At 42.6% G+C, this 25,300-nt stretch overlaps 1 protein-coding gene and 1 long non-coding RNA gene across 4 annotated transcripts in view; one reads left to right on the top strand and one right to left on the bottom strand.

Annotated features, from left to right (window-relative positions):
• C8B (complement C8 beta chain) overlaps positions 1-24,834 on the bottom strand; it is a 44,354-nt gene extending 19,520 nt beyond the window's left edge. For 2 of the 3 annotated variants that reach the window (XR_014793984.1, XR_014793985.1), the window contains exons 1-6: positions 22,915-23,112; positions 12,537-12,693; positions 8,930-9,071; positions 6,566-6,707; positions 3,873-4,005; positions 1,465-1,662 (exon numbers count right to left, since the gene is read on the bottom strand). Coding sequence is in view for 1 of the 3 variants with exons in the window: in XM_084872567.1 (XP_084728693.1) it covers positions 1,465-1,662; positions 3,873-4,005; positions 6,566-6,707; positions 8,930-9,071; positions 12,537-12,693; positions 22,915-23,006 (864 nt within the window). In the remaining 2 variants the exon portion in view is untranslated. Of the gene's footprint in view, positions 1-1,464; positions 1,663-3,872; positions 4,006-6,565; positions 6,708-8,929; positions 9,072-12,536; positions 12,694-22,914; positions 23,113-24,598 lie in introns of those variants that run through there. The other variant, XM_084872567.1, reaches the window with a different exon arrangement.
• Positions 8,955-11,012, top strand: LOC311616764. The gene is made up of 3 exons (XR_014793989.1): positions 8,955-9,090; positions 9,719-9,784; positions 10,668-11,012. It is a non-coding gene; the product is annotated as an uncharacterized lncRNA (long non-coding RNA).
• Positions 24,835-25,300: the final 466 nt, after the last annotated feature.

Genomic DNA, 25,300 nt, shown 5'->3' with positions numbered 1-25,300 from the left:
AGTAGCAAATGAGGAATGAGAAGGGGAGGCAACCAGAAATAGACACAGCACGGGGAGCAAGGGGAGCAGGGGCAGCAGGGGCACAGGCGGCAACTCTAATGGGATGCAGGGTTTGCTGACTTGGGAAAGTAACTTCTTTATGATCTGCAAAAAAAGAGTCATAGCTAGGCTGTAGGAAGGCTAGCCATTGTGTGTGGCCAGAGACAACCAGCCACAGCCCACACACCAAACTGAGGCCCGGCTTTGGAAATAGTGTTATTGGAGTACAGCTATGCCCCTGTATTTATTTCCAAAGCTGCTGTCACACTACAGTGGCAGAATTGAGTAGTGGAAACAGAGCCCGTAGGGTCCCACAAAGCCTAAAATATTTGCTCTCTGGCTCTTTACAGAAAAAGTTTTGTGGGAGGAAGGCTCAGGGCTTGCCCCTAAAGAGGAGGGTAGTGAGAGAAGAGGTCACCAGGCAACCTGTGGAGTCAGAAGGGAAGGTATCATGAATTAAATAAAGACCAGGTGGGGACAGGAGAACCTGGGAAGGGCACAAATAAGAAGCAGGACAAATACAGAAGAAACAAGTGCATGCTGAGAGGTCAGCTCTACCCAATGCCCTGGTCTAAGAGGAAGTTTTGGGTGACTTTCTGGAAAGGAAAATTGTTAGAAGCTGCCCATTGCCTTCGCTAGCAGAGAGGTGTGGACAAGGAGTCAGAAAGGCTGGTCAACCTTGAGGCTCTGGCAAGGGTCAGAGCCATGCACCCACTGTCTAGTTGAGACAAAGGGAGCTGAAGCAACTTCCACCTTTTAGTCTTATGTAAATCTTTGCCGATGAGCTACCATGGAGCTATTACTGGAATTGCCTGTCTAAGGGCTATGGGTATATCCCAAAACCTGAATTAAAAGGATGGCAAGGTCACAGCAAAGTGGAGTCTCTCTTGGGCTTCCGCCTGGCACCCAATTCCCAAATTAATATTTTCTTGTCTAGTCTCTCATTTGTGTGCAGTCTCCTCCAATGCCTGAACCCTGAACCTGAACCCTGAACCATGCAGGACGTGGTGGTGGTGGGGCACTCGCAACTGGCAGCCCAATATGGGGTACTTGCAGAAAGTCAGCTGAAAGTTCGAGATGGAAGTCACAACTGCTGAATTGCAAAGCCTCCAGAGCTGATCTGGTCTGGCAAAGTTAAAATCTTCAATGAATGAAAACCAAGGGGAAAAGCTTATTAGAAAATGAGGGTAAATAATTTGAGAAGGCTACTGCTGCCTGGTCTTCTAAAAAGTAAGTCAACACGTGACCATGCTATTTTATGTGTGTGTGTGTGTGTGTGTGTGTGTGTGTGTAAAGATATTTTCAAGATAATAGAAATATAATTGGTTGCTAGAACTAGTAAGTAATTTATACTATGGACATATCAGTGGGCATGAAAATTCAAATGAATATAGAGAAAATGAAGAGCCCCAATAGGGTACTTACAGTATGAGAGAATCGTTTGGTTCGGCTGACAAAACGTTGGCCATTATCAGTTGCCATGTTCATGCCAAATTCAAATATTCCCGGGATTGCAAAACCAAAGCTGGAACTAAACTGGCTTCTTTCTGCCTTTGTGACATTATGCTCAAAATCTGAGTAGGATTCATATTCTGTCAGAGCAAATTCATATTTGCCTTGGGTCTAAAGGAAGAAAAAAAAAGTTCCTTATGTCATTTGACTTGCATCAGTTCTGTACAAGTCAAAAAACACCCATGGCCCTCTTACCATGTGCCAGGTGCTCTGGATGCAGGGAACTCAGAGCCAACACTGAACCCACCCCCAGGGCTCCCAGCCCATTAGGAGAGAAAGAGGTGTTCAGTAAGTACTGTGGGGTGATATTCAGAAGTGAGAGCTTGGTTTGGATTTCAACTGGCAGAAAAGTAGAGAACATTTTGGGCTGCAGACTCAGCTTAGGCAAAGGCTTGGAAATGCGAAAGGGCAGGACGTATTTAAAAACTGCAAGGGGTTCTAGTGTGGTTGAATCAGAAGATAGAAGAGTGAGGAGCTGCAGAGAGAGGTGCTGTGAGAAAATGTGCTGGCATGAAAATGCCAGGGCTCCTAAGATGACTTGCTTTGAAGATGGACTTCATTCGAAGAGGAGCCAGCAGAGGAAGTGGCTGAGCCTCAGGAAGATCACTGTAGGACAACTTAGTGGTTGGATTCGTGGGGACGAATGTGGGGTCAGAGGGACAGGCCAAGGAGGAGGCTGTCAGAGGAATGCCAGTGACAGGTAATGAGGGTCTGGTCACAGGTAGTGCAGTGGGGAAGAAGTGACAGGGGCAGGAAAGGGTCTTTGTGAGAACCCAGAAGGACTATTTACTTGAAAATCGGGGTTGTTTGTCCCATGCACAGGGAAACAGCCAAGGGGGTCATTTGGTGGCCCTGGAGTGACAAATCCCAAACTGTCTCCACCCCCATCCCATCAGCTCCCTAGCCCCCAGCTTTCAATATAGAGAAGCAGAGGTGAGTTTGAGTGTGGCCTGGAATGAGGCTACCTGAGGAGAATGTGTCACTGCCGTTTTCAAGGTGGATAACCTTTGACATCCGACCTAACATCTTCATGCCTCAGTTTCCTCATGTGTAACATAAAGACAATAATTATTCCTCCATTGGGCTTGTTGGGAGGGTTGAGTTTATGAGGGTAAAACATTGTACAGTGTCTGACACAGCGTTAAAAAAAAAAAGTTGGCGATGAAAATATACGGGGTGAGCAAAATAAGTTTACAGTTGTGAGTATGCAAAACAGAGTTTATTCTCATATTGTTATTTATTAATTATTGTATTATTTTCCATATGAACATCTGTAAACCTACTTTTGTCAGCCGGTCCTGCTGGATGAGGAGCTGCTTTAGCCTGGCTGATTAATGGCAGTTCCAGGATCCTCCCCTAATAGTAGATAGATGCTGTGGGATGGTGCTGGCCTCATGGAGGAGGTGTGTTTGTCTCGAGCTCATTTTTTTTCTTTTTTGGGCCAGTAAGTATGTGTGGGAACAAAGGGAGAGGAAAGGAAGGAGGAGGGGACAGTGGCCTTACGGTCAGGACTGACAGCTTTAGGAGTCAAAATTACAGGCAGCGTTATCTCATTCAGCCCCTCATTTGACAAGAGAGGAAATGGAGGCTCAGAGTGGAAAAGGAACCCAGGCCAAAGTGAACCTGGGACCTGTGGCAGAACAGAGCCGGGTAGCGAACCCCAGTGTCATCTCCTCAGTCTCGAGTGTATGTGCCTCGAAGTACCATCGTCAGTTCTAACCCCCTCTCTGTAAGAGTGCTTCTGTGTCTGTATGTTAATCAGAGGGGCCTTCTATTAGTGGAGCATTTTACAATTTCAAATGCTTGGCACAATGCCCCATATAATGGGCAAGGGCTTGGTGACACCGAGAGTTAACATTTCCCAGGGACGCACCACTCAACCAGGTGTGTGCATTGAGCCTTGACACAGGTTCCCTCAGTAGACCTCTCTCTGTAGGACAGGACCCTTATAACTCCCAATTCAAAAAGGAAAGGGGAGGCTCAGAGCCTTTAGGAATATGCAGATGGTAAACTGCAGAGCGGCCAAATCTGGGAGACTCCAAATCCTAAGCTATACTTCTGTCTTCATGGTAGCTTTGGATATTATTTTAGTACAATTACTGCTACTGCAACTATTGCTGTCATCCATATACAGTGTGTCCACCTTGCCATGTGTCCTAAGGAAGGAACCACCCATTTTACACATGAAGGATTGCTGTTCAGAGGTAAAGTGATGCAGCTAAACTGGCCCAGTCACAGGCGGCAGGCCTGGCTGCAACTCCTGCTGGCTGGCTCCTCCCAGCCTTCCCACTGCCCTTCAGGGGCTTCCAGTCTGCACTTACCTGCGGGGTGTAGCTTTCCACGTTGAATGGCTTCCTAAACCTTGTGTTTAGTATGTAATGGGGGGAGCACCCACCGCCGTAATACCTGTGATCGAGAACTGGGCCCTCGAAACTGTTTGTGAACAAATTAATCCTGTAGGGAAGGCATGGAGAGGAAGAAGAAGGATGGGTAAGCAGCAGGTTGTAATTTCAATTGGTAGAGCTAATATGCCTATAGGATTCCTTGACATGGCATCCAAGGCCCTTGATATCTGGTAGAAAGCAGCTTCCAAGCTTCATGTCTGGCCACTCCCAGCCACAACTGCATACTCTAGTTCCACCCACTGGGAGAAGCCCTCTCTTCCTCCAATCTGCTTTGCTCCTTCTCGTAGGTGTAAGTGCTGTGCCTTATATCTAGAATGCCCTTCCAGCCATTCACTGTTTCTTTGTTTTCTTTCAAGATTGAGCTCTGTAGTTGCCTGTTGTGGGAAGCCCTCACTGACCCTTGTACCAAGCTGGATCAGAAGCCCTCCGATGACCTTGTGCTTGCCCCTTGTGCATTTATTATTTTGTACTATTACAGGTGCCTTGCAAGGATGGTCTAGCACAGTGGTTGGCAAACTGTGGCTCGCGAGACACATGCGGCTCTTTGGCCCTTTGAGTGTTTAGCAAAGGCCAGCTTAGGAGTACCCTAATTAAGTTAATAACAATGTACCTAGCTATAGAGTTTAAGTTTAAAAAATTTGGCTCTCAAAAGAAATTTTAATCGTTGTACTGTTGATATTTGGCTCTGTTGACTAATGAGTTTGCTGACCACTGGTCTAGCATAATAGGTAAGAACACAAACTCTGGAACCAGAAGCCTGGGGTCAAATCCCTGTTCTGCTATTTATAAGTTACATGACCTTGGGCACACCTGTCCTTAACCTCTCTATACCTCAGTCTCCTCAACTATGAAATGGGAATAAGAAGAACACCTACCTCACAGGGTTTTTGGGCGGAGTCCATGTGTCATATTTGTTGAGTGTTTAGAATATGGCTTATTCAATGCTTTTTATTAAATGTGTCTATTGTCCCCACTGGGTTGTAAGACCCTAGGGAGTGGGAGTTTTCTTCTGAATTTCTGTATGACTCACATCATGAGACACTAAAGTAGTTTCCATTTACTGAGGGTCTAACTCAGTAAATGGTAACTACTTTTTTGTGTGGTGGCTCCATGCAACATCTTAGTGTCCCCAAGGCCCTGGGCAGTAGATATCATATGTCCTTGTAGAAAGGGTGAGAATCCCGTCTCTAATTGGATATACTGCTCACTGCCTCTGAAGACAGGCCTCAGTCCAGCCCAGTTCTGACTGCTACTGAAAGTTCTTTTTTGGTGTTGCAAGGAACTCTGTCAGCTTTCAGCTTCTGCCTATTGGCCTCAGTTCTAGTGGAATTGTGTTAGTCTCTCTTTCCTATGGAAGAGTTTCACGTATCATCAAAATGAATATTTATTCATTTTATTTAACAAATATAATGTGGTACCTACTTTGTGGAGGCACTATAATAATTAATTTAAACATATTGAGTCACTTGATCCTTATGAGATAGGAATTATTATTATTATACCCATTTTAGAGATGAGGAAAGTGAGGCACAGAGATGGTAGTTGACCTGCCTGAGGTTCCACTGCCAGAAACAACTGGTGGGGCCAAGATTCCAAGTCTGAGGGTCTAGTTCAAGAATGGAGGCTGCATTCTTCCCACCACACAAGCTGCCTCTCAACTTATTAATTTATTATAATCACACTAGAGGTCAGGTGCATGAAATTCCTACACTTGGGGTGGGGGTCCTCAGACAGCTTAGGCAGTCAGACATTCTTAGTGCTGCTGTGGAGGTGGGAGAGACTCCCAATGCCAATGCTGCACACGCCAGCCATGAGCCTGGCTACTGGCTGAACAGCCCTCCCCCTGTGGGAGCCCATTGACCACCAAGGAGCAGCTCCTGTGTTGAGTGTCTGCCTCCTGCTGGTCAGTGCATGTCATAGTGACTGGTCATTCCACTGTTCAGTCAACTTGCATATTAGCCTCTTATTATATAGGACTAGATGCCTGAGGAATGAAAATTTGTGCAAGAATAGGCCTTCTTTCCCCTGGCTGCTGGCACCAGCTTCCCTCTGGCACCCAGGACCCAGGCCTTTGATCTGGCCACCGCCTTCTGCCTTTGCTCCAGCCCTGCTACCCTTCTGTAGCTCCTTCCACCCCCTGCCTCCCTCCCCAATAGCAGGCATCCCACCCCACCCTGCCCCCAGCTGCTCCGTCTATGTGTGCACACTGCCCAGAGGCCTAGAGTGGCCAGGGCAGAGTGGAACACCTGCGTCATTGCCATGGCAATGATGCAAGCATCCCAGCCTGACCCCCACCATCTTTGTTGCATCAATTTGCATTTTCCCTCTTTATTGGCTATGGGCACCGCCATCTTTGTCATGGAGTGATGGGCAATTTGCATATTCCATGTTTATTAGATAGGATTAGCTTATTGAGTCCTCTCTGAATGTAAGAGAAGGGTATTACTGACATCCTTCTACAGGTGACAAAACTAAAGCATCTGCTTACACTGCAGTCTTTTCTCAGAAAAGAGAAAAGAAGCCACTCTTTTCCTATCAGCTTCTTCTTTTCTAGAATTACTCTTAATGTTGTACCTTCCCATGTATACAATAGAAACACAGTAACTTACCCACTAGCCAGACTGCCAATTGCCCAGTACTGGTCCATTTCCTGCTGACACTTTTTAGAAACTTTTCTACAGTTTGCCTCATCTGACCGGTCCCCACAGTCATTGTCCCCATTGCAAAGAAGTCTGCGATTTACACACCTTCCTGGATTGGAAAGAGGGTATTATACACAGTTATGTGGATGTCAGAGGGCAATTAGCATGCTCTGAGCACCTACTCTGCACTTTCAATACTTCAGGTTTTCAATACTTCGTTTTGACATGTATCATGGTGGTAATGACCTTTACATCTTTTTCCCCCAAAGAGGCCAGTCTTGTATTTTGGAAAGCACTGTGAGAGGAGGCAATTAAGTACTGTGAGAGGCAGAGGTTGAGTGGCCTGTCAGAAAGGAAGCTTGGACTTCTCACCGAGGGAAGAGATGTGGATTTGGTGGGTACTGAAGTCATACCAGCTATATGAACTTCCCTATGTTACTTAACATCATGCCTCAACTTACCCATCTATAAAATAGGAAATTCATCATACCACACCTACCCCTGAAGGTTTCTGGGAACTTAAATGAATAAACAGAATAGTACTGACTCATGGGACATGCTAGATATGTGTTGTTATTAGTATAATTAGTGTTTTTGTGGGTCATGTGGCCATTGCCAGTAAATATTTGCAGCAGGACTGGAACTTATGGTTGTCTAATCACAGTTCTTTCCACTAACCCACACTGCCTTCAGCATCATAGCCATTTGAACTATTTTTTCAAGCATATTTGAACCATATGTTTGAAATTATTTGCAGCACTTGACTAACTTGGCTTCCTTTATTAGTTGTATATTCTTTGGAATTAAAGCTCATATAATACAGGTGACAGTTCCTTAGATGTGTCTGGTTACTTTTAACCAAAGTTCCTGGGGTGTTAAAGGCAGGAGGATAACAATCTGGTCCTTAGATATTTCTTACAAGGCATTTAAACTAAAGCCTGCCTGAATGACCATTATGGCTTTGGTCAGAATCATGGAACACTGGTATAATCAATCTGTAGACACGTTGTAAAAATGTCTTTCAGATTTATTGGATGGAATTTTGCATTTGCAATCAGCCCTAGAAATATTTCTACAAATCCCTCACTCTTTCTTGAAAGATCCCAAAGCACAATCTGCATGGATACAGTAGATGCAGAGTTGTAGCTCCTACCTAGATAATTTGGGTCAAAATACTCTTGTTTTTTTCTGGACACTTGGAGAAATAGAGAAGCATATGTTTTTCTTGTACGAGCCAGATGAATGAGTTGAAAAGATAAGTATTTTCTTAGTCCTGTAGCTGATGATTATTCATGTGCTTCTTTCTACCTTCCTTCTGTCTGTCCATCATCTGTTCTTCTTTTGTCCCTTCCTCCCTTCCTCCTTCCCTCTCTCCCTTCCTCCCTTCCTCCCTCCTTCCTTTCTTTTCTTCCTCCCTTCCTTCTTTCCTTCCTTCCTCCCTCCCTCCCTTCCTTCCTTCCTTCTTTACTTCCTTCCTTCCTTCCTTCCTTCTTTCCTTCCTTTTTTCCAGAATGTTTTACTGACTATATCACACATTAGGGGTTATGCTGGACTTGCTGATGCAGAAATGCAGAGGCAGGAACTATCTCTCCAAAGATTTCTCAGGCTTTGCCTCTGAAAGAGCCAGCAGAGCTCACCCTCTGAATGGAGTTTCATACCCATCATGTCAGTTGATCGCTATAACAAACTTGTAAGGTTTTACCATCACTTTTTATTTTCTGCTGAGAGAACCAATATGCAGAAAGGTTAAGTGATTTCTCCTAGGTCATGAAGTCCAAATGAGACTTGACTCAGGAGTTCTGATTCCAGCACACAGCCCTTTGGTGTCTGAAATGTCTGTGAGTGTGGTTTGAATTCCACATTTCTAATGGAAGCTTTTTCTATTTACCTATTGTGTGACCTTTGGCAAGGAATGTCTCCAAGTCTCAATTTCTTAACCCTTTGCACTCCGAACCATTCTGGACATTGGCTACCAGCTACTCGACGCTACTTTGCGGCGGAAACGTGCGTTGAATTAACTCAATTCCCCGTAATCACTAATAAACTGCAATGTCCCCTGAGAGGGGACATCCGAGTGATATGCTAGAATTCCGATGTCCCCTGAGAGGGGGCAGCGGAGTGCAAAGGGTTAATTCATAAAATGGGGATAACATCCTCTTTATAGGGCTGAAGTGATACATGGGAAAGGAGGTAGAGATATGTAAACAAGGAATCCTCCTACCTGATACATGACCCTGAGCTTGTGCACCAGGCATTGGCCAGTGCCACCAGCATCACATGTTGTTGCTTAATTTGCTAGCTCTTCCCTCCCAGTCCTGTGGCCCTTTATACCTGTCTGTGCACACACAAAGCCTTCACATCGCACTTGACTTCTGCAGGGTGCGTTAGTAACACAGTCTTCAGCTTCTTTGTCGGAGAAACTGCAAGGATCCCCATGGAACTGAGAGGGCCGCAGCAAGACAGCGTGTCTGTACTGGAGGGGAGAGAGTCAGGTGAGTGGAGGGCAGAGCCTCAGGAGCCTTGGGAGCTTAGGAATACCTTTAAGGTCTATGTTGCGATTGGTTGCTAGCCTATTTCAACTACCTTGTGAGCTCTCTAAGGGCAGGGACCTTGTCTGATCTCTGATATGCAATGATCAGTAAAGATTTGCTGAATGTGGGGAAAGCATGGGCTCTGGATTCCAAAGGTAGTAAATAGATAGATATGGCCAATTCAATAACACAAAACCACAGCCTCTCAGCTTGATTACTCCAATGGGCTAACTCAAGTATTCTCATTTACTCCGTATCTTATTAATGCAAAAGCATGCGCTTGGGACCCACAACACACTCTGATACTGTCTAGTTATGTGATGCTGGGTAAGTTACTTAACCGCAATGATATCAGCTTACTGATCCTTAAAATGGAGATAATGAACCAAGTTAAACATACAATTATGGAGGTTTTTTTTTAATTATATATATGATATATATATATATATATATATATATATATATATATATATATGAAATCTCATTGTGTTGTCTGATACATAGTTGGCACTAAGTCTCTGATACTTATTTTTCTTTTTTATTATTAATACATTTTACTAGTCAATCTTTCTCTATCTCTGCCTTCCAGTTTATTCCAGGAATGTTGATTGACTTTCCAAAATATTGACTGAGCCACCCAATAGTTAAGACAAAAGTAGGTATTATTTATGCTTGCTTTTTTGTTTGTTTTCATTCCTAGTCATGTCCTCCAGGCTTTCCTCAAGGAGGAAATAGATGGTGCTGGTAGGGATGGCAGTGGGCGATATCAGGGAAATGAGATGGGTGCCAGAACGGAGGGAGTGCAGAGTGCTCTGTAAATTCATAGAGGTATCCCAAATGCAAACATAAGAGAAGGGAAAGTGATATCTCAACTGAGACCAAAGGATGAACAGAAATGTCAGGCAAGCCCAGAGAGCTGGTATAAGGCAGGGAGAGGATGGTGGTCCAGTGTACGAAATTGCTGTGCCACAGCTGAGAAATGAGAGAGAATGGGCCTTGTTCCTGGAAACAAAATTCATCATGTGGAATAAAGAGTGCAAGAGGGAGAGAGGCAAGAGATGGAGGGAGACAGAGCAGCACCAGGTAACATAGGCCTTCCAGGTTTCAGTAAAGTTGGATTTAGTATTTTATGAAATTGCAGCAGGGGAAGGAAGTGATCAGATTTGGGTATTTCCAAATGCTAGTTGCAGTCAAGATTTTGGTATAACTAAAGAGGCAATCCATCTTTAGCCAATGTAGCTCAGTTGATTGGGCATCATCCCATATACCAAAAGGTCACAGGTTTGATTCCTGGGCAGGGCACATGCTCAAGCTCAGCTTTTGGGCTCGATCCCCCATAGCCAATAGATGTTTCTCACATGGATGTTGCTCTCTCTCTCTCCATCTCCCTTCCTCTCTTTCTAAAATAAATTTTTAAAAATACATAAAAAAGGTGGGCAAACCAGGCTATCAGCCCCTTTGCAGAATTTCATGCTAATCAGCCACAGTGACTAATTGTATACTTTCTTCAAATTAATATATAGGCTCTTTCTTTCTAGAAGTCAGAAGCTGGCAGGACAGGGATAAGGCCTGCAAGAAGACTGTCAGAAGACTATCTCAGCCACCAAAAAGAAGATTAGTTTGAGAAGCATGAAAATGGTGGAGGAAAGACATCTCCCAATTCCAGTTTGAAAGGTTTGGATGAAGCCCCCGCAGTGAGCCTGCTGACAGTGAGGATGCCAGCTGAGGGAAACGTGCTACAAGATCCAAGTGAAGAGCTCTGGATGGCTGGATGAGTGGGTGACTCACACTGAGTCTTCCTGGTTTATGGTGCAGATGAAGCAATTATCCAGATAATCGGATCAATGTTGGTAACTTCAGCAATAAAGCCTAATTTGGGAACCAAATGATCCTGCTTGGCTCTCCACATTGATCCAATTAAGTGTGTAATTGTCCTGGGCCTAACTTCCACAGTGTCTTTGGGGTCCTAGCTAGGGGCTGGTTTGGCTTCCCAAAGAGCTGGGGAAATGACAACCGTTCTCTGACACAGCTGCTGCTCTCAGAGCTGGGGTCCTGGGCCAGCCCTCTCAGGACAAAGGAGCCTGATGTACAAATACTGCAGAGACTCTGTGTGTGTGTGTGTGTGTGTGAGTGTGTTTAATATATTGTATTGATTTTTTTTACAGAGAGGAAGAGAGAGGGATAGAGAATTAGAAACATCGATGAGAGAGAATCATTGATCAGCTGCCTCTTGTACACCCCCTACTGGGGATGTGCCTGCAACCAAGGTACATGCCCTTGACGGGAATTGAACTCAGGACCCTTCAGTCCGCAGGCTGACGCTCTATACACTGAGCCAAACCAGTTTTGGCAAGACTGTGTGTTTTGACTGGTTGAACACTACACCTGAAGCCATAAGCCTGAGTTCAATACCTGCACTTGCTACTAGGTGAACCTGAGAACTCAGTTACCTCTCTGAGTCTCTATTTACCTATCTGTTTAACAGAGTGTGTAATGACTATGCTTCCTTCTTTACAGAGATATCAGAACATACAATGAGATCAAACAACACATATTTGTGGAACACATATCATGTTCCAGAAATTGGCCTATATAATGAAGATAAAGAATTGAATAAGCCTTTAGTGGTTTACAGTGTAATGGAAAGCTAAGTAATAATAATAATAATAATAATAATAATAATAATAAAGTAAATAATAAATGTAAGGATACCCAAAGAGAGAGCTATTAAAGCTCATTAAAAGGTACCTATCTAACTTTAAGTGGGGCTGAGAAATCAAGGAAGGCTCCTCAAAAGAAGTGGCCCCTAAGCAGAGTTCAAATCATGAGTAGATGTTAGCCAGTAAAGGAAGTGGGAAAGGTCACTCCTGACTGAGAAAGCAGCATGAATAAAGGCACAGAGAGAGGGTGAAATGGTCAGAGAAATGCACGTGTTCAACATGCTAGAGTGGGGGATGTTTTATGGAGATGTAGGCCAGGTCTAGGTCATAGGGAGCCTTTACTACTAGAAGTATGGATTTGATATTAAGGGCCCTGGATAGACTTTGAATGACTTCAGGCTTGGAAAAGACAGTCCAGACTTGCATTTTTGATGTTGCCTCCCTCTGGGTGCATGAGGAAAGATGGATTGAAAGAGCAAGGTTGGAGGCAGGAAACCTAATTAGAAAGCTGTTAACATGATCAAGGACACATGTTTAGAAAAAAACAACAACCCAAAAGATCAAAGGAAGGATATAATTGCTACTTGGAAGCACAGAGGAATAGAATTCCTTAGTAAAATCAGTCAACATTTACCCAGTCCTACTATAATATGTGCCAGGCACTGTACGAAGTGCCATAGCCAATCTTCACTGAGGATTAGGGATCCTGGAAGCTTAGAGGATCTCTCTTAAAGCTTGGGTACTTACCCTTTTCTTCTGACAGGGATCACACCTAGACCAGGAGGACCAGCTGGACAGTTCACAATCAATAGGCCTCAAGGTGACATCCACACTCCGTGTCTGCCGACTCTTGGCAAGGCTCCCATTGACTGCATTTGACTCAAGATAGGGTGTACTTTCAGCTCTACAGGGTCACAAGAAAAGAGTCAGAAGGGAATTAAGTATATATAAAACCACCTAGGAGATGCTGACTGGCATAGAAACTGACCAATCAGAACCAAATCTGGGTGAACTGCGAGGGCAGAACCTAAGGTGGGGGCTGAGGAGGAATTTTAAGGGCAACTGTTTGGTGTAAGGTATAAGAAAGGAGTTCAATTTTTTAATGACTGGTTTGTCAATATAGTGCATATGGCTAGCTATCAGTTCATATTTAGGGATTATGTATTTTTGTCTGCCAAGAGCATCTCCTACTTCTGAAAAAGGCTCCTTTCCCATTTAAGCAAGTCTATCCTATATAATCTATCTAAACTAACAAAAAGGTAATATGCTAATTAGGTCAGATTGACCAGCCATCTTTCAGACGTCCAACTTCATTTTGGACAAAGCCATGGTGGAGGGGGCTGAGGCAGAGGCAGAGGCAGTTAGGGGCAATCAGGCTGGCAGGGGAGGGCAGTTGGTGTGAGATCAGTCCATCAGGGGAGGACAGTGGGGGTGAGATCATACTGGCAGAGGATGGCAATTAGGGGTGATCAGGCAGGCACATGCAGTTAGGGGCAATCTGGTAGGAGCCAGCAGTCCCAGATTGCCAGAGAGATGTCTGACTGCCAGTTTAAGCTGGATCTCTGTGGGATCAGGCCTAAACTGGCAGTCTGACATCCCCCAAGGGGTCCCAGATTGGAGAAGATGCAGGCTGGGATGAGGGAACCTCTCTCCACCTCCCCCAGCCCATGCACAAATTTCATGCACCAGGCCACTAGTAAAGTCAATAATATTCTAATAACTATGTATGGTGTCAGATGGGTGAGAGGTTTTTCAGGATAATCATTTATTAAGTTATGTAATGTCTAATTACTGGGGTGTACACCTGAAACTAACACAATAATGTATGTCAACTGTAATTTTTAAAAATTAAAAAAAAATAAAAAATAACAAACTCTAAACATCAAGAACATCTAGGATCTGATATGCAGTGCGGCAAAAGTAGGCTTACAGTTGTTCTTATTAAAAATAATAAATAATAATACAATAAGAAACTCTGCATTTTGCATACTTACAACCATAATCCTACATTTACCTAATTTTGTATTTCCATCAAAATATGTTATTTTATATTTAATGTAAATATAAATAACATTAACATAATAAAATAAGTCAAATACATAATAAAATAAATGTAACTGAATGTGAGATCAACAATTTGAGACTGGGGAAAAAAATCCTGTTTTAATTTTCCACTCAGAAGAAATTGTTCTCAAATAATGGAATTAGAGAAATCTATTACAGATCAGTTTTTTAGGCTAGAGGGGAAGACTAGGAATTAAACTTTCAGAAACATTTTATCTCCCTCAATCTGCCCTTATACCTCTTAGGGCACCACCACAACCACATATTTCTTGATGTTTTAAAAAGGCAAATTTATAGTATGAAACAGAAAAAAAATTTACCTTTTCAAGATTGCTAGACTATCTAGGCTTTGATATGATAACTTCAGTTTAGACATACAACATCTCAGTGCTAATTGCCAAAATAATTTGCCTTCCATTGCTTTTGTTCTCAGAACATAGTTTTCTGAGTAAGAGCTAACCAAAGTACTTCTCTCCATGTAAACTAGTAAAAGCCTGGGCATGATTCTACAAATATGAAACATTTCTCCAACTAGCGGTTTGATGTAAGTTAGCTAACTTTGTGCATTACCTTACTATGAGACAGTCTAAGTAATTATAGGATTGAAGGACCTAGGTGATTTCCAACTATGCATGAAATACTCCTCTTTCTCTCTTCCAATTCTGAAGACATGTCTATTTAAAATAAATTTCTATTTAAAATGTCTATTTAAAATAAAGTATTCACTAGTTCCTATTAAAAAAAAAAAGACAATCCATCAGCAGCTGGGTCACTTCACTTTTCTCATTTATGATATTCATACCCAAGTCACAAGGCTATTTCTAGGGTCAAATAAAATATATGTTAAAGCACTGTATAAACTCAAAATGCTATGTATATGTGGGGAATACCACCATGGCAGAATGTATGATCTTAATAAATTCTCTCCCCATTTCTGAGCCTCTGTTTTTATCCACTGAAATGTGAGAGATTTGGACTAGATGGTCTTTAGTGTGTCCTTAGGGTGCCTCTCACATTAAGAGTCTATGAAACATTTGCTGAGAACAAACTGTATTCAGGATGCTGTGCTACAGGGGATACAGAGAACTATAACACCAGGTTCTGTCTTCTGGAACTCAGGGTCTGACGTAGAATAGGAAAAGAAACATGCCCCATGTCTGAGCTCTTCCAAAATTTACCCAGTTTGCAGGGATGTTAAGTATACATGCTCCATGGCCAGAGCTGTGCTTCATGACATCACTGTGACTCAGTGTGGAGGCTGTGCAGGGGTGGGAGAGCCTGGAGGCAGGAAAATAGGCAGAGGGCTCATACGTTGACCCAGTGAGTAATTTAGGACTGAAGTATGGCAGTGTCAGGGGTGAGAGAATGAGAGCACAGACGTGTGAGACATGTCTCTGTGAAATGGATAGACAGTGCTGGGTAACTGGATGGAGTGTGGGTTAGAGAGAGGAAGGGGTTTAGTTTGGTGCTGGTTTCCAGTCTGAGTGTCTCTATGGGTGGGGTACACAGGGGCAAAGGAGGTTATTGGGGAAGATGTGGTTGGAGTATGCTGAGTCCCAGGTGCCCACAAAACACCTATGTGGAGTCACTCAATACATGATTCTACATGGTTTAGAACTCAGGAGAGAGATCTGTGCTACAGATACAGCACAGATGTGATCAGGAAAAGCCATGAGAGAGGATATGACTATCCTTGTGAGGAAAAGCAGGTCAACGTGATCTCTTGGGGAACATCAACACCACCAGGAGACCAGGAGAGACTGTGCCTGCCAGTCCAGGTGCAGAGGTGGTGGGGGACAGGGGCAGTCTGGGGAGTGAGGAAGGACAGGCAGACAGCATCACATCTACAGAGCAGTCAAGCAAACTTAGGCTTGAAGTATTCTAGAAGGTAAGGCCATGCTTTTTGCTAAGTTCCCTACACAGGAAGGACATTCAGTCAAAGGTGAATGAGTGATCATATGACTCAATCTGACTAGGCCTCCATGTTCTTCATGTAATATTATGGAATAGTACAAATTTTTTTGTTTCCCATCTGAGAGTGTATAGCACTATAAGATTCATTGTAATGGATGTTCCTTTTCAAGGCAAAAAAAAAAAAAAAAAAAAAAAAAAAAAGCTAAGAGAAGGGAAAGAGTACTGAGATTTGCTGAGCACCCAGGGCGAGTCAAATCCATGGGATAGTTCTCCCACATGATCTCATTGTACACTGACAGCAATGCTAAAGGCAGCCTGGACACTGCCATCTGGATGGGGCAGGGAGATGGCCCAGAGCTTTGCAGCTGTGTGCAGTGGGCATGGGGTCTGAGCCCAGGTTTGCTGACTCTGAGTCTGTGCTGTGTCCACGGCCCAGCTGCCTGGAAGGGAACCGGGCCAGCATCTACTCCACCAGTCCCCTCTGACTTCATGCCTCTCCTCCCTGCGTCCAAGACTTAGCTATTAGAAAGAGAATCACATCACTTCCAACGGCTCAAATACACAGTACATCACTCCAGACAAGGTCATTAACCAATACATTCTCACTTGGCAAAAGTCCTAAAAAGAGGATAATATTAACTACAGCGAAACCCATCTCCAGAACCACCCCAGAGACCAGCAAAAATCAATTGCCTAGTAAAGTTGGATCTTTAACAAAAGGTCAAAGTCGCTACAGGAAACCACAGGTGGATACTTTAAGATGGTAACTTGGAGCGGGATGAGCACGCCAGCGGGGAAGGGGGCACTGCAGGATGTGCTCTTTCTACTAATTTGCAGGTTTGAAGAAATTATATTGTCTGTGATTTGGCTGCTCCTAAGTATGTATTTGACAACACAGCAGGGTATCTTCTTGTTTGGACTAAGAAACAGTTACACTGCGTTTTTAGCAACCATCAACCCAATTTCAAACCATAGTTGAGACTGAGTTGATAAGTAATATGCACACATACTATTAAGACACAATTATTTCCCCCTCTGAGATTTGAAAGCCTGTTAATGGGCAAGACGATCAATTAGAGAAGGAACTTAGTAAAAAGTAGTTATAACCAGCAGATCTCTCATTTTTGCACCCAATTTTCATTACAGTGGTGGCAATCTAAGAAGTAATCAGCTGAATAAATAGTCTGTTTGTAAATTACATTGGATAAGATGTGTGTGGTTTATGAGTACTACAAAATGCAAATCTTAAGGAAAAGCTATCATTAAATTGCATCTTTAATTCTTGGAAATAGCATGAACCCAAGAAAGGGCAGGGCCAGTCAGGGCCACAGCATATGGCTACAACATAGGTTCTTTGTGCTTCTGTATTCCTACGGAAACAAATCACACAGACATTTAGACCCACCAGCCTGACTTCTGTCATTCAAGATCCTCGGTGTCCTTATTGCTGAAAAATTAGACATACCCAGAGAAGTACAGAAAACAAAATAATGGATACTCCTGTACTCATAACCCAGTAGTGGCAATTGCTAACATTTTGATATATTTCCTTCAAGGTTTAAAAAAGAAATAATGCTCTAAGTTTCACATCTGAGTTTTGCATCTGCTCCAATTCCATTTCCTCTTCTCTGAAGAGAAAAATATTATTGTGAATTAGGTATATATTCTTCCAGTTTTTAAAATATTACATATATTTGTATTATATACATATGTATATGTACATGTATTATGTATATACATACAATATATACACAATACATTTTGCTTTGTGTACTTTACTGCAACTTGCTTTTGTCAGTCAACATTGTTTTTCTGAGGCTTATCCATGTGGATTCATAAAGAGATCCAGTTCCTTCTTTTTACCTAGATGGTCCATCAAAAAACGTATGTTACATTTAATTTATTCTTTTTATTTTTTAAAGAATTTACATCTTCCCAATGTTTTTTAATTGCAAGCAATGCTACAGTACAAACCACCTACAAATCTTTGGAACATCTCTGTCTACATTAACTCTGGCAAGGACGTGCCCCTCCCCAAGGTGCATGAAAGGCTGCTGCAGCCTCAGGACTTAAGTCACTGGGTCTCTGTCTCCTACATTGTCGCTAACAGGAGTCTCTGATCAAAATAAAGGTGGACCCACTATGTACATCAGGCTTTGGTCAGCAGCAAATTGCGAGCTCTCTGTGCATATAGATGGCATGCTTCAACATGTTTGGGGGTTCTGTGGAAATGTCCCAACACAACGACTCTCTTGCCACAGCCAATTTGTTAGGCAGGATGTGCATCTCCTTTGCAAATCACATTGTTCATTGTTGCTGGCAGGGGCAGCCTCTGGGTGGCAGATTTTCCATTTTCCCACTCTGTCATATGCTATTGTAAAGGTGAAATTTAAAGCAACATCTCAAGGCAACAGAGATAGAGAAATGGCCCGGGAGTCCTGCAAGTCAGACACACACGCAGGTGGAAGGGGGACAGTGCATGAGTGAAAGATGTAAGGATACACATGGGCTCTGGAACCAGCATACACTTGGATTTGAGTCCATCGTCTGTTACATATTAAGAAAGTAGCTTTGTGACAGTTACATGCAAATCTCAGTTTCTCTATGTGTAAACTGTAAGCCACAGCACTCACCTCCCACAAACGTGAGGATTGGAGCCTGCATAGAGTGGCAATGAATAAACCACAGATCGTAGGACAAGGTGATTACTTCATCTGATCTGAATCCAAGAGTAACTAGAAATGAAAGCCTTTCGTAGCTGATAGGAAGAAACTCTAAGCATTTTATGTTCCAGAACTGAAAGTGATTTTTCTACTTCCTGGATGGAAATCAAATGCATCCTGTCTTTAGGACTTTCGTGAGGGAGTCAGAGGTAGAGGCCAGAGCATTACACTTGGATCCAGGTGAGCATTTGAGACTCACAAAAACTGAGTTAATATCTTCTCTCTCATAACCAGTTTCACTCTACCACAGTGTAAGAGACATAGTTGGAGGATTAGACAAGGTTTCCCAACCTGCACTCTATCTTGCCTCCACTTCCTACTCAGAGTGAATGTCCTAATATATAAATATCATTGTGTTGCTCCTTTGCTTAAACCCTTTAATGTCTCCCCACTGCCTAAAGGATAAGGTACAAGCTTCTTTTTAAACTGAATTTATTGGGGTGACACTGGTTAATAAAATTGTGTAGGTTCCAGGTATACATTGCTATTATATATCACCTGTATATTATATTGTGCATTCATCACCTCAAGTTTCCTCCCATCACCATTTATCCCCCCATACCTTCTTTTATAAGTTACAACTTTCTTAATTGGCACCCTAGTGCCTCCCTCAACTTCCTCCATGATCTGACTCCTACCTGATCTCATTTATGGTCACTGCCCAACTTGGTCTATACTCAAGGACATGGAAGTAGACTTTCAGCTACAGGAACAAACCAGGTTCTCTCTCACTCCCACGTCTTTGTCTGTGCTGCTTCCTCTGCCTGGAACATTCTTACCCCCGTTGGTCACTCAGCAAACACCTATGCGTAGGTAAATCTCTCCTTCTAGAAGTGTTTTCAGACCTAGTGCCTAGTAGAGCTGATCAATCCCTCCCTTGTTTCCCACCTGCCCCAGCACCATCTCTTGCAACAGGACACAGAGTGTGTGCTGAGGTATGGACTTTCTCCATGAGAACACTAGCTCTTTGTTGTGTGCTCGATCCCTGGTGTGGGGTGTGCAGGAGGCAGATGATCAATGGTTCTCTCTCATCATTGATGTTTTTATCTCTCTTTCCCTCTCCATTGCTCTAAATAATCAATGAAAATATTTTTAAATATATGAAATACTTATTTTAAAAATGAGAATAAACTCTGTTTGCATATTCACAACTATAAGCCTATTCACCTCTGTGTTCTTAGAGCTGATAGGGGTCTTGCCCAATGTTGTGGGGAGGGGTGATATGATTCCTTCAAACCTTCCATTCCAGACACATCTCCTTGGATCCTTGATGCTTCTCTGTGTACACAGAGCACACACAAGGAAGACTTTGGCAGCTTGATTCTTCTTAGGAACAAGTTGATAATCACAATTTTATGGAATGAATAAATGGCATTAATAGCTCTTCTTGGAGAAACCAAGATGGTGGCATTGGTAAACACCTGAAATTGCTGCCTCGCACAACCACTTCAAAACTACAACTAAAAGACAAAATGGCCATTATCCAGAACCATAGGAAGGCTGGATGAGTCAAAATTCTACAATTAGAAGGAAAGAGAAAAGCACAATGGAGGTGTGGAAGTAAAGTCTCTGTAGGTGCCCAAGCGGAAAGGGCTGGCAACTGAGTACACAGTTGTCTTTTTCAGTCAGGAGGGAGACAAAAACTCCCAACTGCTCTGAACTCCAGTACTGGGTGAGACTCTGGAGACCCAGACTCATATAGGGAGAAATAGGACTGTCTGGCATTGGGTGGAACTTGAGGGCAGCTTTCTCTCAGAGGAGCTTGCAGCGATTTCCAGGAGCCTCTTAGGGCAGTGCTGAGGATCAGCCATAGTTGTTTGCTCTACCCTATTGATTCCCTGAGACCCTGCCCCACCCAAGCTGTGCCCAGAGATCTTTTTTTTTTTTTTTTTTAATATATTTTGTTGATTTTTCCCCCCAGAGATCTTTGCATATGAATGCCCAAATTGCAGCTGAGTCACAGAGACACAGAATATCCAAAAGAAAGCCCAAGGCCCCACAGCAACTTTCAGTGCTCCACAGCTGGGCCTCATATGGGCATCTCCAAACCCCAAACATGAAAGAGGAATCTGCAGATAACTCCATAGCTCCTGCTGGGTGGCCTCAGGCAGAGGCTAAATTAGCACCTCATTAAAGAGTCAAGATCCAGTGTACCCAGGGGTAACAGGGGGACCATTCTGATTACAACTTCTCAGATCCATAACTGACATATTCAGGGGGCATACTCAGTGAGCACCAAATCTCCACTGAAGCAAGTCTTGCCTCATAAGGGTGTCTCTAGCACAGAAGTTCTCCCAGGTAGACAGAGCTGATCCTCACAGCCAATTGGTCTGGAGGTCAATTCCTCCCAGTGATACCAATAACAACCAAGGGTTAACTACAACAAGACTGTGCATACAGCCCACAAATGGGTGTACCCAGAGGATGCATATTCAATTGACACTGGGCATTATAGGACACCTAGCACACAAAGCCACTCTATCAACACAGGGAAGCAGCCAGAATGCAGAGACAAAGAAACAGGTCACAAATGAAAGAAATGGAGGAAAGAAAATGACTAGATATAGAGTTCAAAACCATGGTTATAAGGTTTTTCAAGAATTTTCTAGAAATCACTGATAAATTTAGTGAGACCTTCATGGATATGAAAAGGGACCAACTAGAAATTAAGCATACACTGACTGAAATAAAAAAATAATATACAGAGATCCAACAGCAGACTAAAAGATCACAAGAATCAAGTCAAAGATTTAAAATACAAAGAAGCAAAAAATACCCAACTTGAAAAAAAAAAAAAGAATCCAAAAATATGAAGACAAGTGTAAGGAGTCTCTGGGACAACTTCAAGTGTACCAACATCACAATTAAGGGGGTTCCAGAAGAAGAGAGAGAGCAAGATATTGAAAACCTATTTGAAGAAATAATGACAGAAAACTTCCCACACCTGGTGAAAGAAATAGACTTACGAGTCCAGGAAGCACAGAGAACCCCAACCAAAAGGGAATCCAAAGAGGACCACACCAAGACACATCATAATGAAAATGCCAAGAGCAAAAGACAAAGAGAGAATATTAAAAGCAGCAAGAGAAAAACAGTTAGTTACCTACAAGGGAGCACCCATACAACTGTCAGCTGATTTCTCAACAGAAACTATGCAGGCCAGAAGGGAGTGACAAGAAATATTCAAAGTGCTGAATACCAAGAACCTACAACCAGGATTACTTTACCCAGCAAAGCTATCATTCAGAATTAAAAGTCAGATAAAGAGCTTCACTGACAAGAAAAACCTAAAGGTGTGCATCACCACCAAACCAGTATTATGTGAAATGCTGAAAGGTATTCTTTAAGAAGAGGAAGAAAAAAAAGGTAAAGAAAAGTTATGAACAACAAATACATATCTAGTATGTATCAAGTGAATCTAAAAATCAAGTGAATAAAAAATCTGATGAACAGAACAAACTGGTGAATCCAATAGAATCAGGGGCATAGAAAGGGAGTGGACTAACAATTCTTGGCAGGAGGGGCATGGGGGTGTAGGAAGAGACTGGACAAAAATTGTACATCTATGGATGAGGACAGTGGGATATAAGGGCAGAGGGTAGGGTGGGAACTGGGTGGAAGGGAAGTATGGGGGGAGAGAGGAACAATTGTAATAATCTGGACAATAAAGATTTATTTAAAAAAAATACAGCGCTTCTTCCCATAGGATTGCTCATAAGGGGGCCTGGGATGCCCAAGAGCTTCAACTCATGGTAGGGGCTTTTCATGTGCCAAGAGGACACTGAATTGTCAAGTCACTAGCACTTTTATTTACTGGAGCCCTAATTTGAGCTTTGACAGATTGAGTTTGAGCTTTGACTCAAATATTTTCTTTAACCTGTTATATATTTCACTAAGCAACACAAAAATGATTAAATCATTTAGCATTTAACTGCTGGGAACATCTGGAATGTGTGTGTGTGTGTGTGTGAGAGAGAGAGAGAGAGAGAGAGAGAGAGAGAGAGAGAGAGAGACTGAAAATTCTCTAATTTGAGTTGATGAACAGGTAGAGTAGGTCACTCTCACATTGTAAAATCACTGATAGGAATTGGCTCATTTTCCCCCCACACATAATAAACCTCCTTTTGCATACCAAATCACACCATGGCTTTGTTCAGAATACAGAACAAGTATCCTATTCTTCTCAGCATGACAAAACACACTTAAACATGTCAATTTCTTATGGGAACTTTTGTTGAAGTCAGCCGCTTGCTTCCACAATAATTTGAAGACAGCTGTTGATATTACTTTAATAGATGCATGCAAATTTCTTCAAGAGATGTGCCTCATTCAATAGGTATGCGACAAAGAGACGGTCAGCATTATGTGATTCTATATTCCCTGTCATATTGGTGATCAGGGAATCATCTGAAACTGTCACTTACCTGGAGCCAGGCAAACTGAGACAACCCAGGGCAGCCCAGAGAAGAAAGAGCACTGACGGAGCCCTCCAAGCCCACGCCCAGGATGTCTTCATTTTCTCTCTGGGACGGGGGTCCAGTTGTGAAGCCTAGATCCATGGAAAGCCTGCCCAGAGAGTGCCACCGTCAGCTCTGGCCCCACAGAGCAAACAGTTCAGCAAGGTAAACAGAACCAGTCACAGGAAACCCATTAGACTTTGCACAGACAGAAAATTTACCCACAACTCTGGAAAGCAATGACATTGCATACATTCTGCAGTAGCTTGGTTTTTATTTCTCTCTAACAGACTTTTAGGTAAGCCACCGAGAGGGCAGGCAATAAGGACTGCAGCCTTTAAGTACAGATTACCTGGGTTCAGATTCTTTCTTTAAACTTTTTTTCGATTATAGTTTATATTCAATATAATTTTGTATCAGTATCAGGTATATAGCACAGTGGTTAGATAATCATATGTTTTACAAAGTGTTCCCCCTAATATTTCCAGTACCCATCTGATACCATACATACTTACTATAATATTATTAACTGTATTTCCCATGATGTACTTTACATCCCCATGACGATTTAGTAATATTCAATCAGCACTTCTCAATCCTTTCACTTTTTTTTCAGCCAGTCCCAGGACATCCCTCCCCTCTGTCAATCATCAGTCTGTTCTCTGTATCTATTAGTCTGTTTCTGTTTTGTTCTTTTATATTGTTCTTTGGATTCCACACATAAATAAAATCACATGGTCTTTGTCTTTCTCTGACTGACTTATTTCAGTTAGTATAACACCTTCTAGGTTCATCTAGGCTGCCACAAATGGTAAAATTTTGTTCCTTTTTTATGGCTGAGTAATTCCATTGTATATATGTACAACAGCTTTTTATCCATCAAATCCTTTTGTTGCCTACCAGCTTTGCAACCTTGAGCAAGTTACTTTCCCTCTATGCCTTAATCTCTTCACTTGAAAAATGATGAGGATTAAATAAATTAACATATCCAATGTGCATAGAACATGCCTATATTAGTAGGTGGAATGCAGGGCTTGGAGTTATGCCAAGTTTTGAATTCCAATTTTCCCTTTTTCTAGCTATGTGATTTTGAACAAGTTGGCAAGAGGCTTTGGAACTCTATAGTCCATCTACCTGAGTTCAAATGATCTCTGTATGTTTCACCACTATTGGGCCTGAGGCATACTAGTATTATTAACCCATCTGGGCCAGAGTTTCATAAAATCTATAAAGCAGTATCCACCTCATGTGGTTGAGGTGAAGGATAGATAAATCTCAATATTTAAGTCACTTTGAACAGTGCCTGGCACATACTATGTGCTCTCTCTGTAAGTGACTGTCTCTGATTCTGTTTCCTCATATGTAAAATCCAGAGGGCCATGCCTACCTGTCACTCAGAGTTGTGAGAGTCAGATTAGATACTAAACATGAAAATATTTCACAAATAGGCATTACAAAATGATAGGTGTAAGGTAATAATTAACCAAATATGTGTTGTTGTTATATAATTTACATAGAACTTTATTTAGGATATTAGATGAATTTAATATCTGTCCCCAATATTTGCTAGTCACCCTAAGAGCCACAAAGGTAGTAGAACCCAAAAGGACCTCAGTAAATGCCTTTGTCATGCACCTGCCACTTCTCTTACCTTAAAGGTAAGAGGAGATCTGTTGTCTGTCTGTCCTCTGGTTGAACACAGCAAAGGCAGGTGCCACTCAAGTGTGGGGAGTCTAGCTTGTTTTATTTGAGCCTGGAAGAGTGCTTCTCCTTCATCATTTCATTATTCAGAATAGTTCACCAATTGCCCTTTCATTTCTGAGAGTCCTCAGCATTAAACTGCATTTAAAGATGTCACACTAAGGCGCTCCTGAAATGGCATAGTCCAAGCAAATGTTCACCTCAGGACCTCTTGCGTAATTCCCAGATTGCCTGTGACCAGATGTGGGATGACTATCTTTCCATGTTCAATTCCAATGTGAACACAGCATATTAGCTCTGATTCCCAACCCACAGATGGTAGCTACCTGCCTGTGTGAGGGACGCAGGAGTGAAGTGAAAAAGGCAAACTCAAAGGCAGTGTGCATACAGCCAAGGCTCTCAAACAAAGCTCCCTGAACACCCTCACTGACTCCTCAGAATCAGCAAATTAAAGTCCAAACTGTTCTCACCTGGCATAATGACTGATCTTCAGTCCATAAAGGGCTGTGCAGACGTGGCCCGTGGCTGTCAGTGTGAGGACTCGGGGGACAGCAGCAGGTAACTAGAGCGTGGGCTGGGAAAAGAAAATAGCCTGGATTTGATTTCCTTAAACAGGCTATCTAATTTCTCTAAGACTGTTTTATCATCTGTA

The sequence above is a fragment of the Pipistrellus hanaki genome, assembly GCF_964339955.1.
Source record: "Pipistrellus hanaki genome assembly, chromosome: 2".
Taxonomy (NCBI): domain Eukaryota; kingdom Metazoa; phylum Chordata; class Mammalia; order Chiroptera; family Vespertilionidae; genus Pipistrellus; species Pipistrellus hanaki.
Note: the sequence above shows the minus strand (reverse complement) of the source record. Positions and strands in the feature narration are given on the sequence as shown.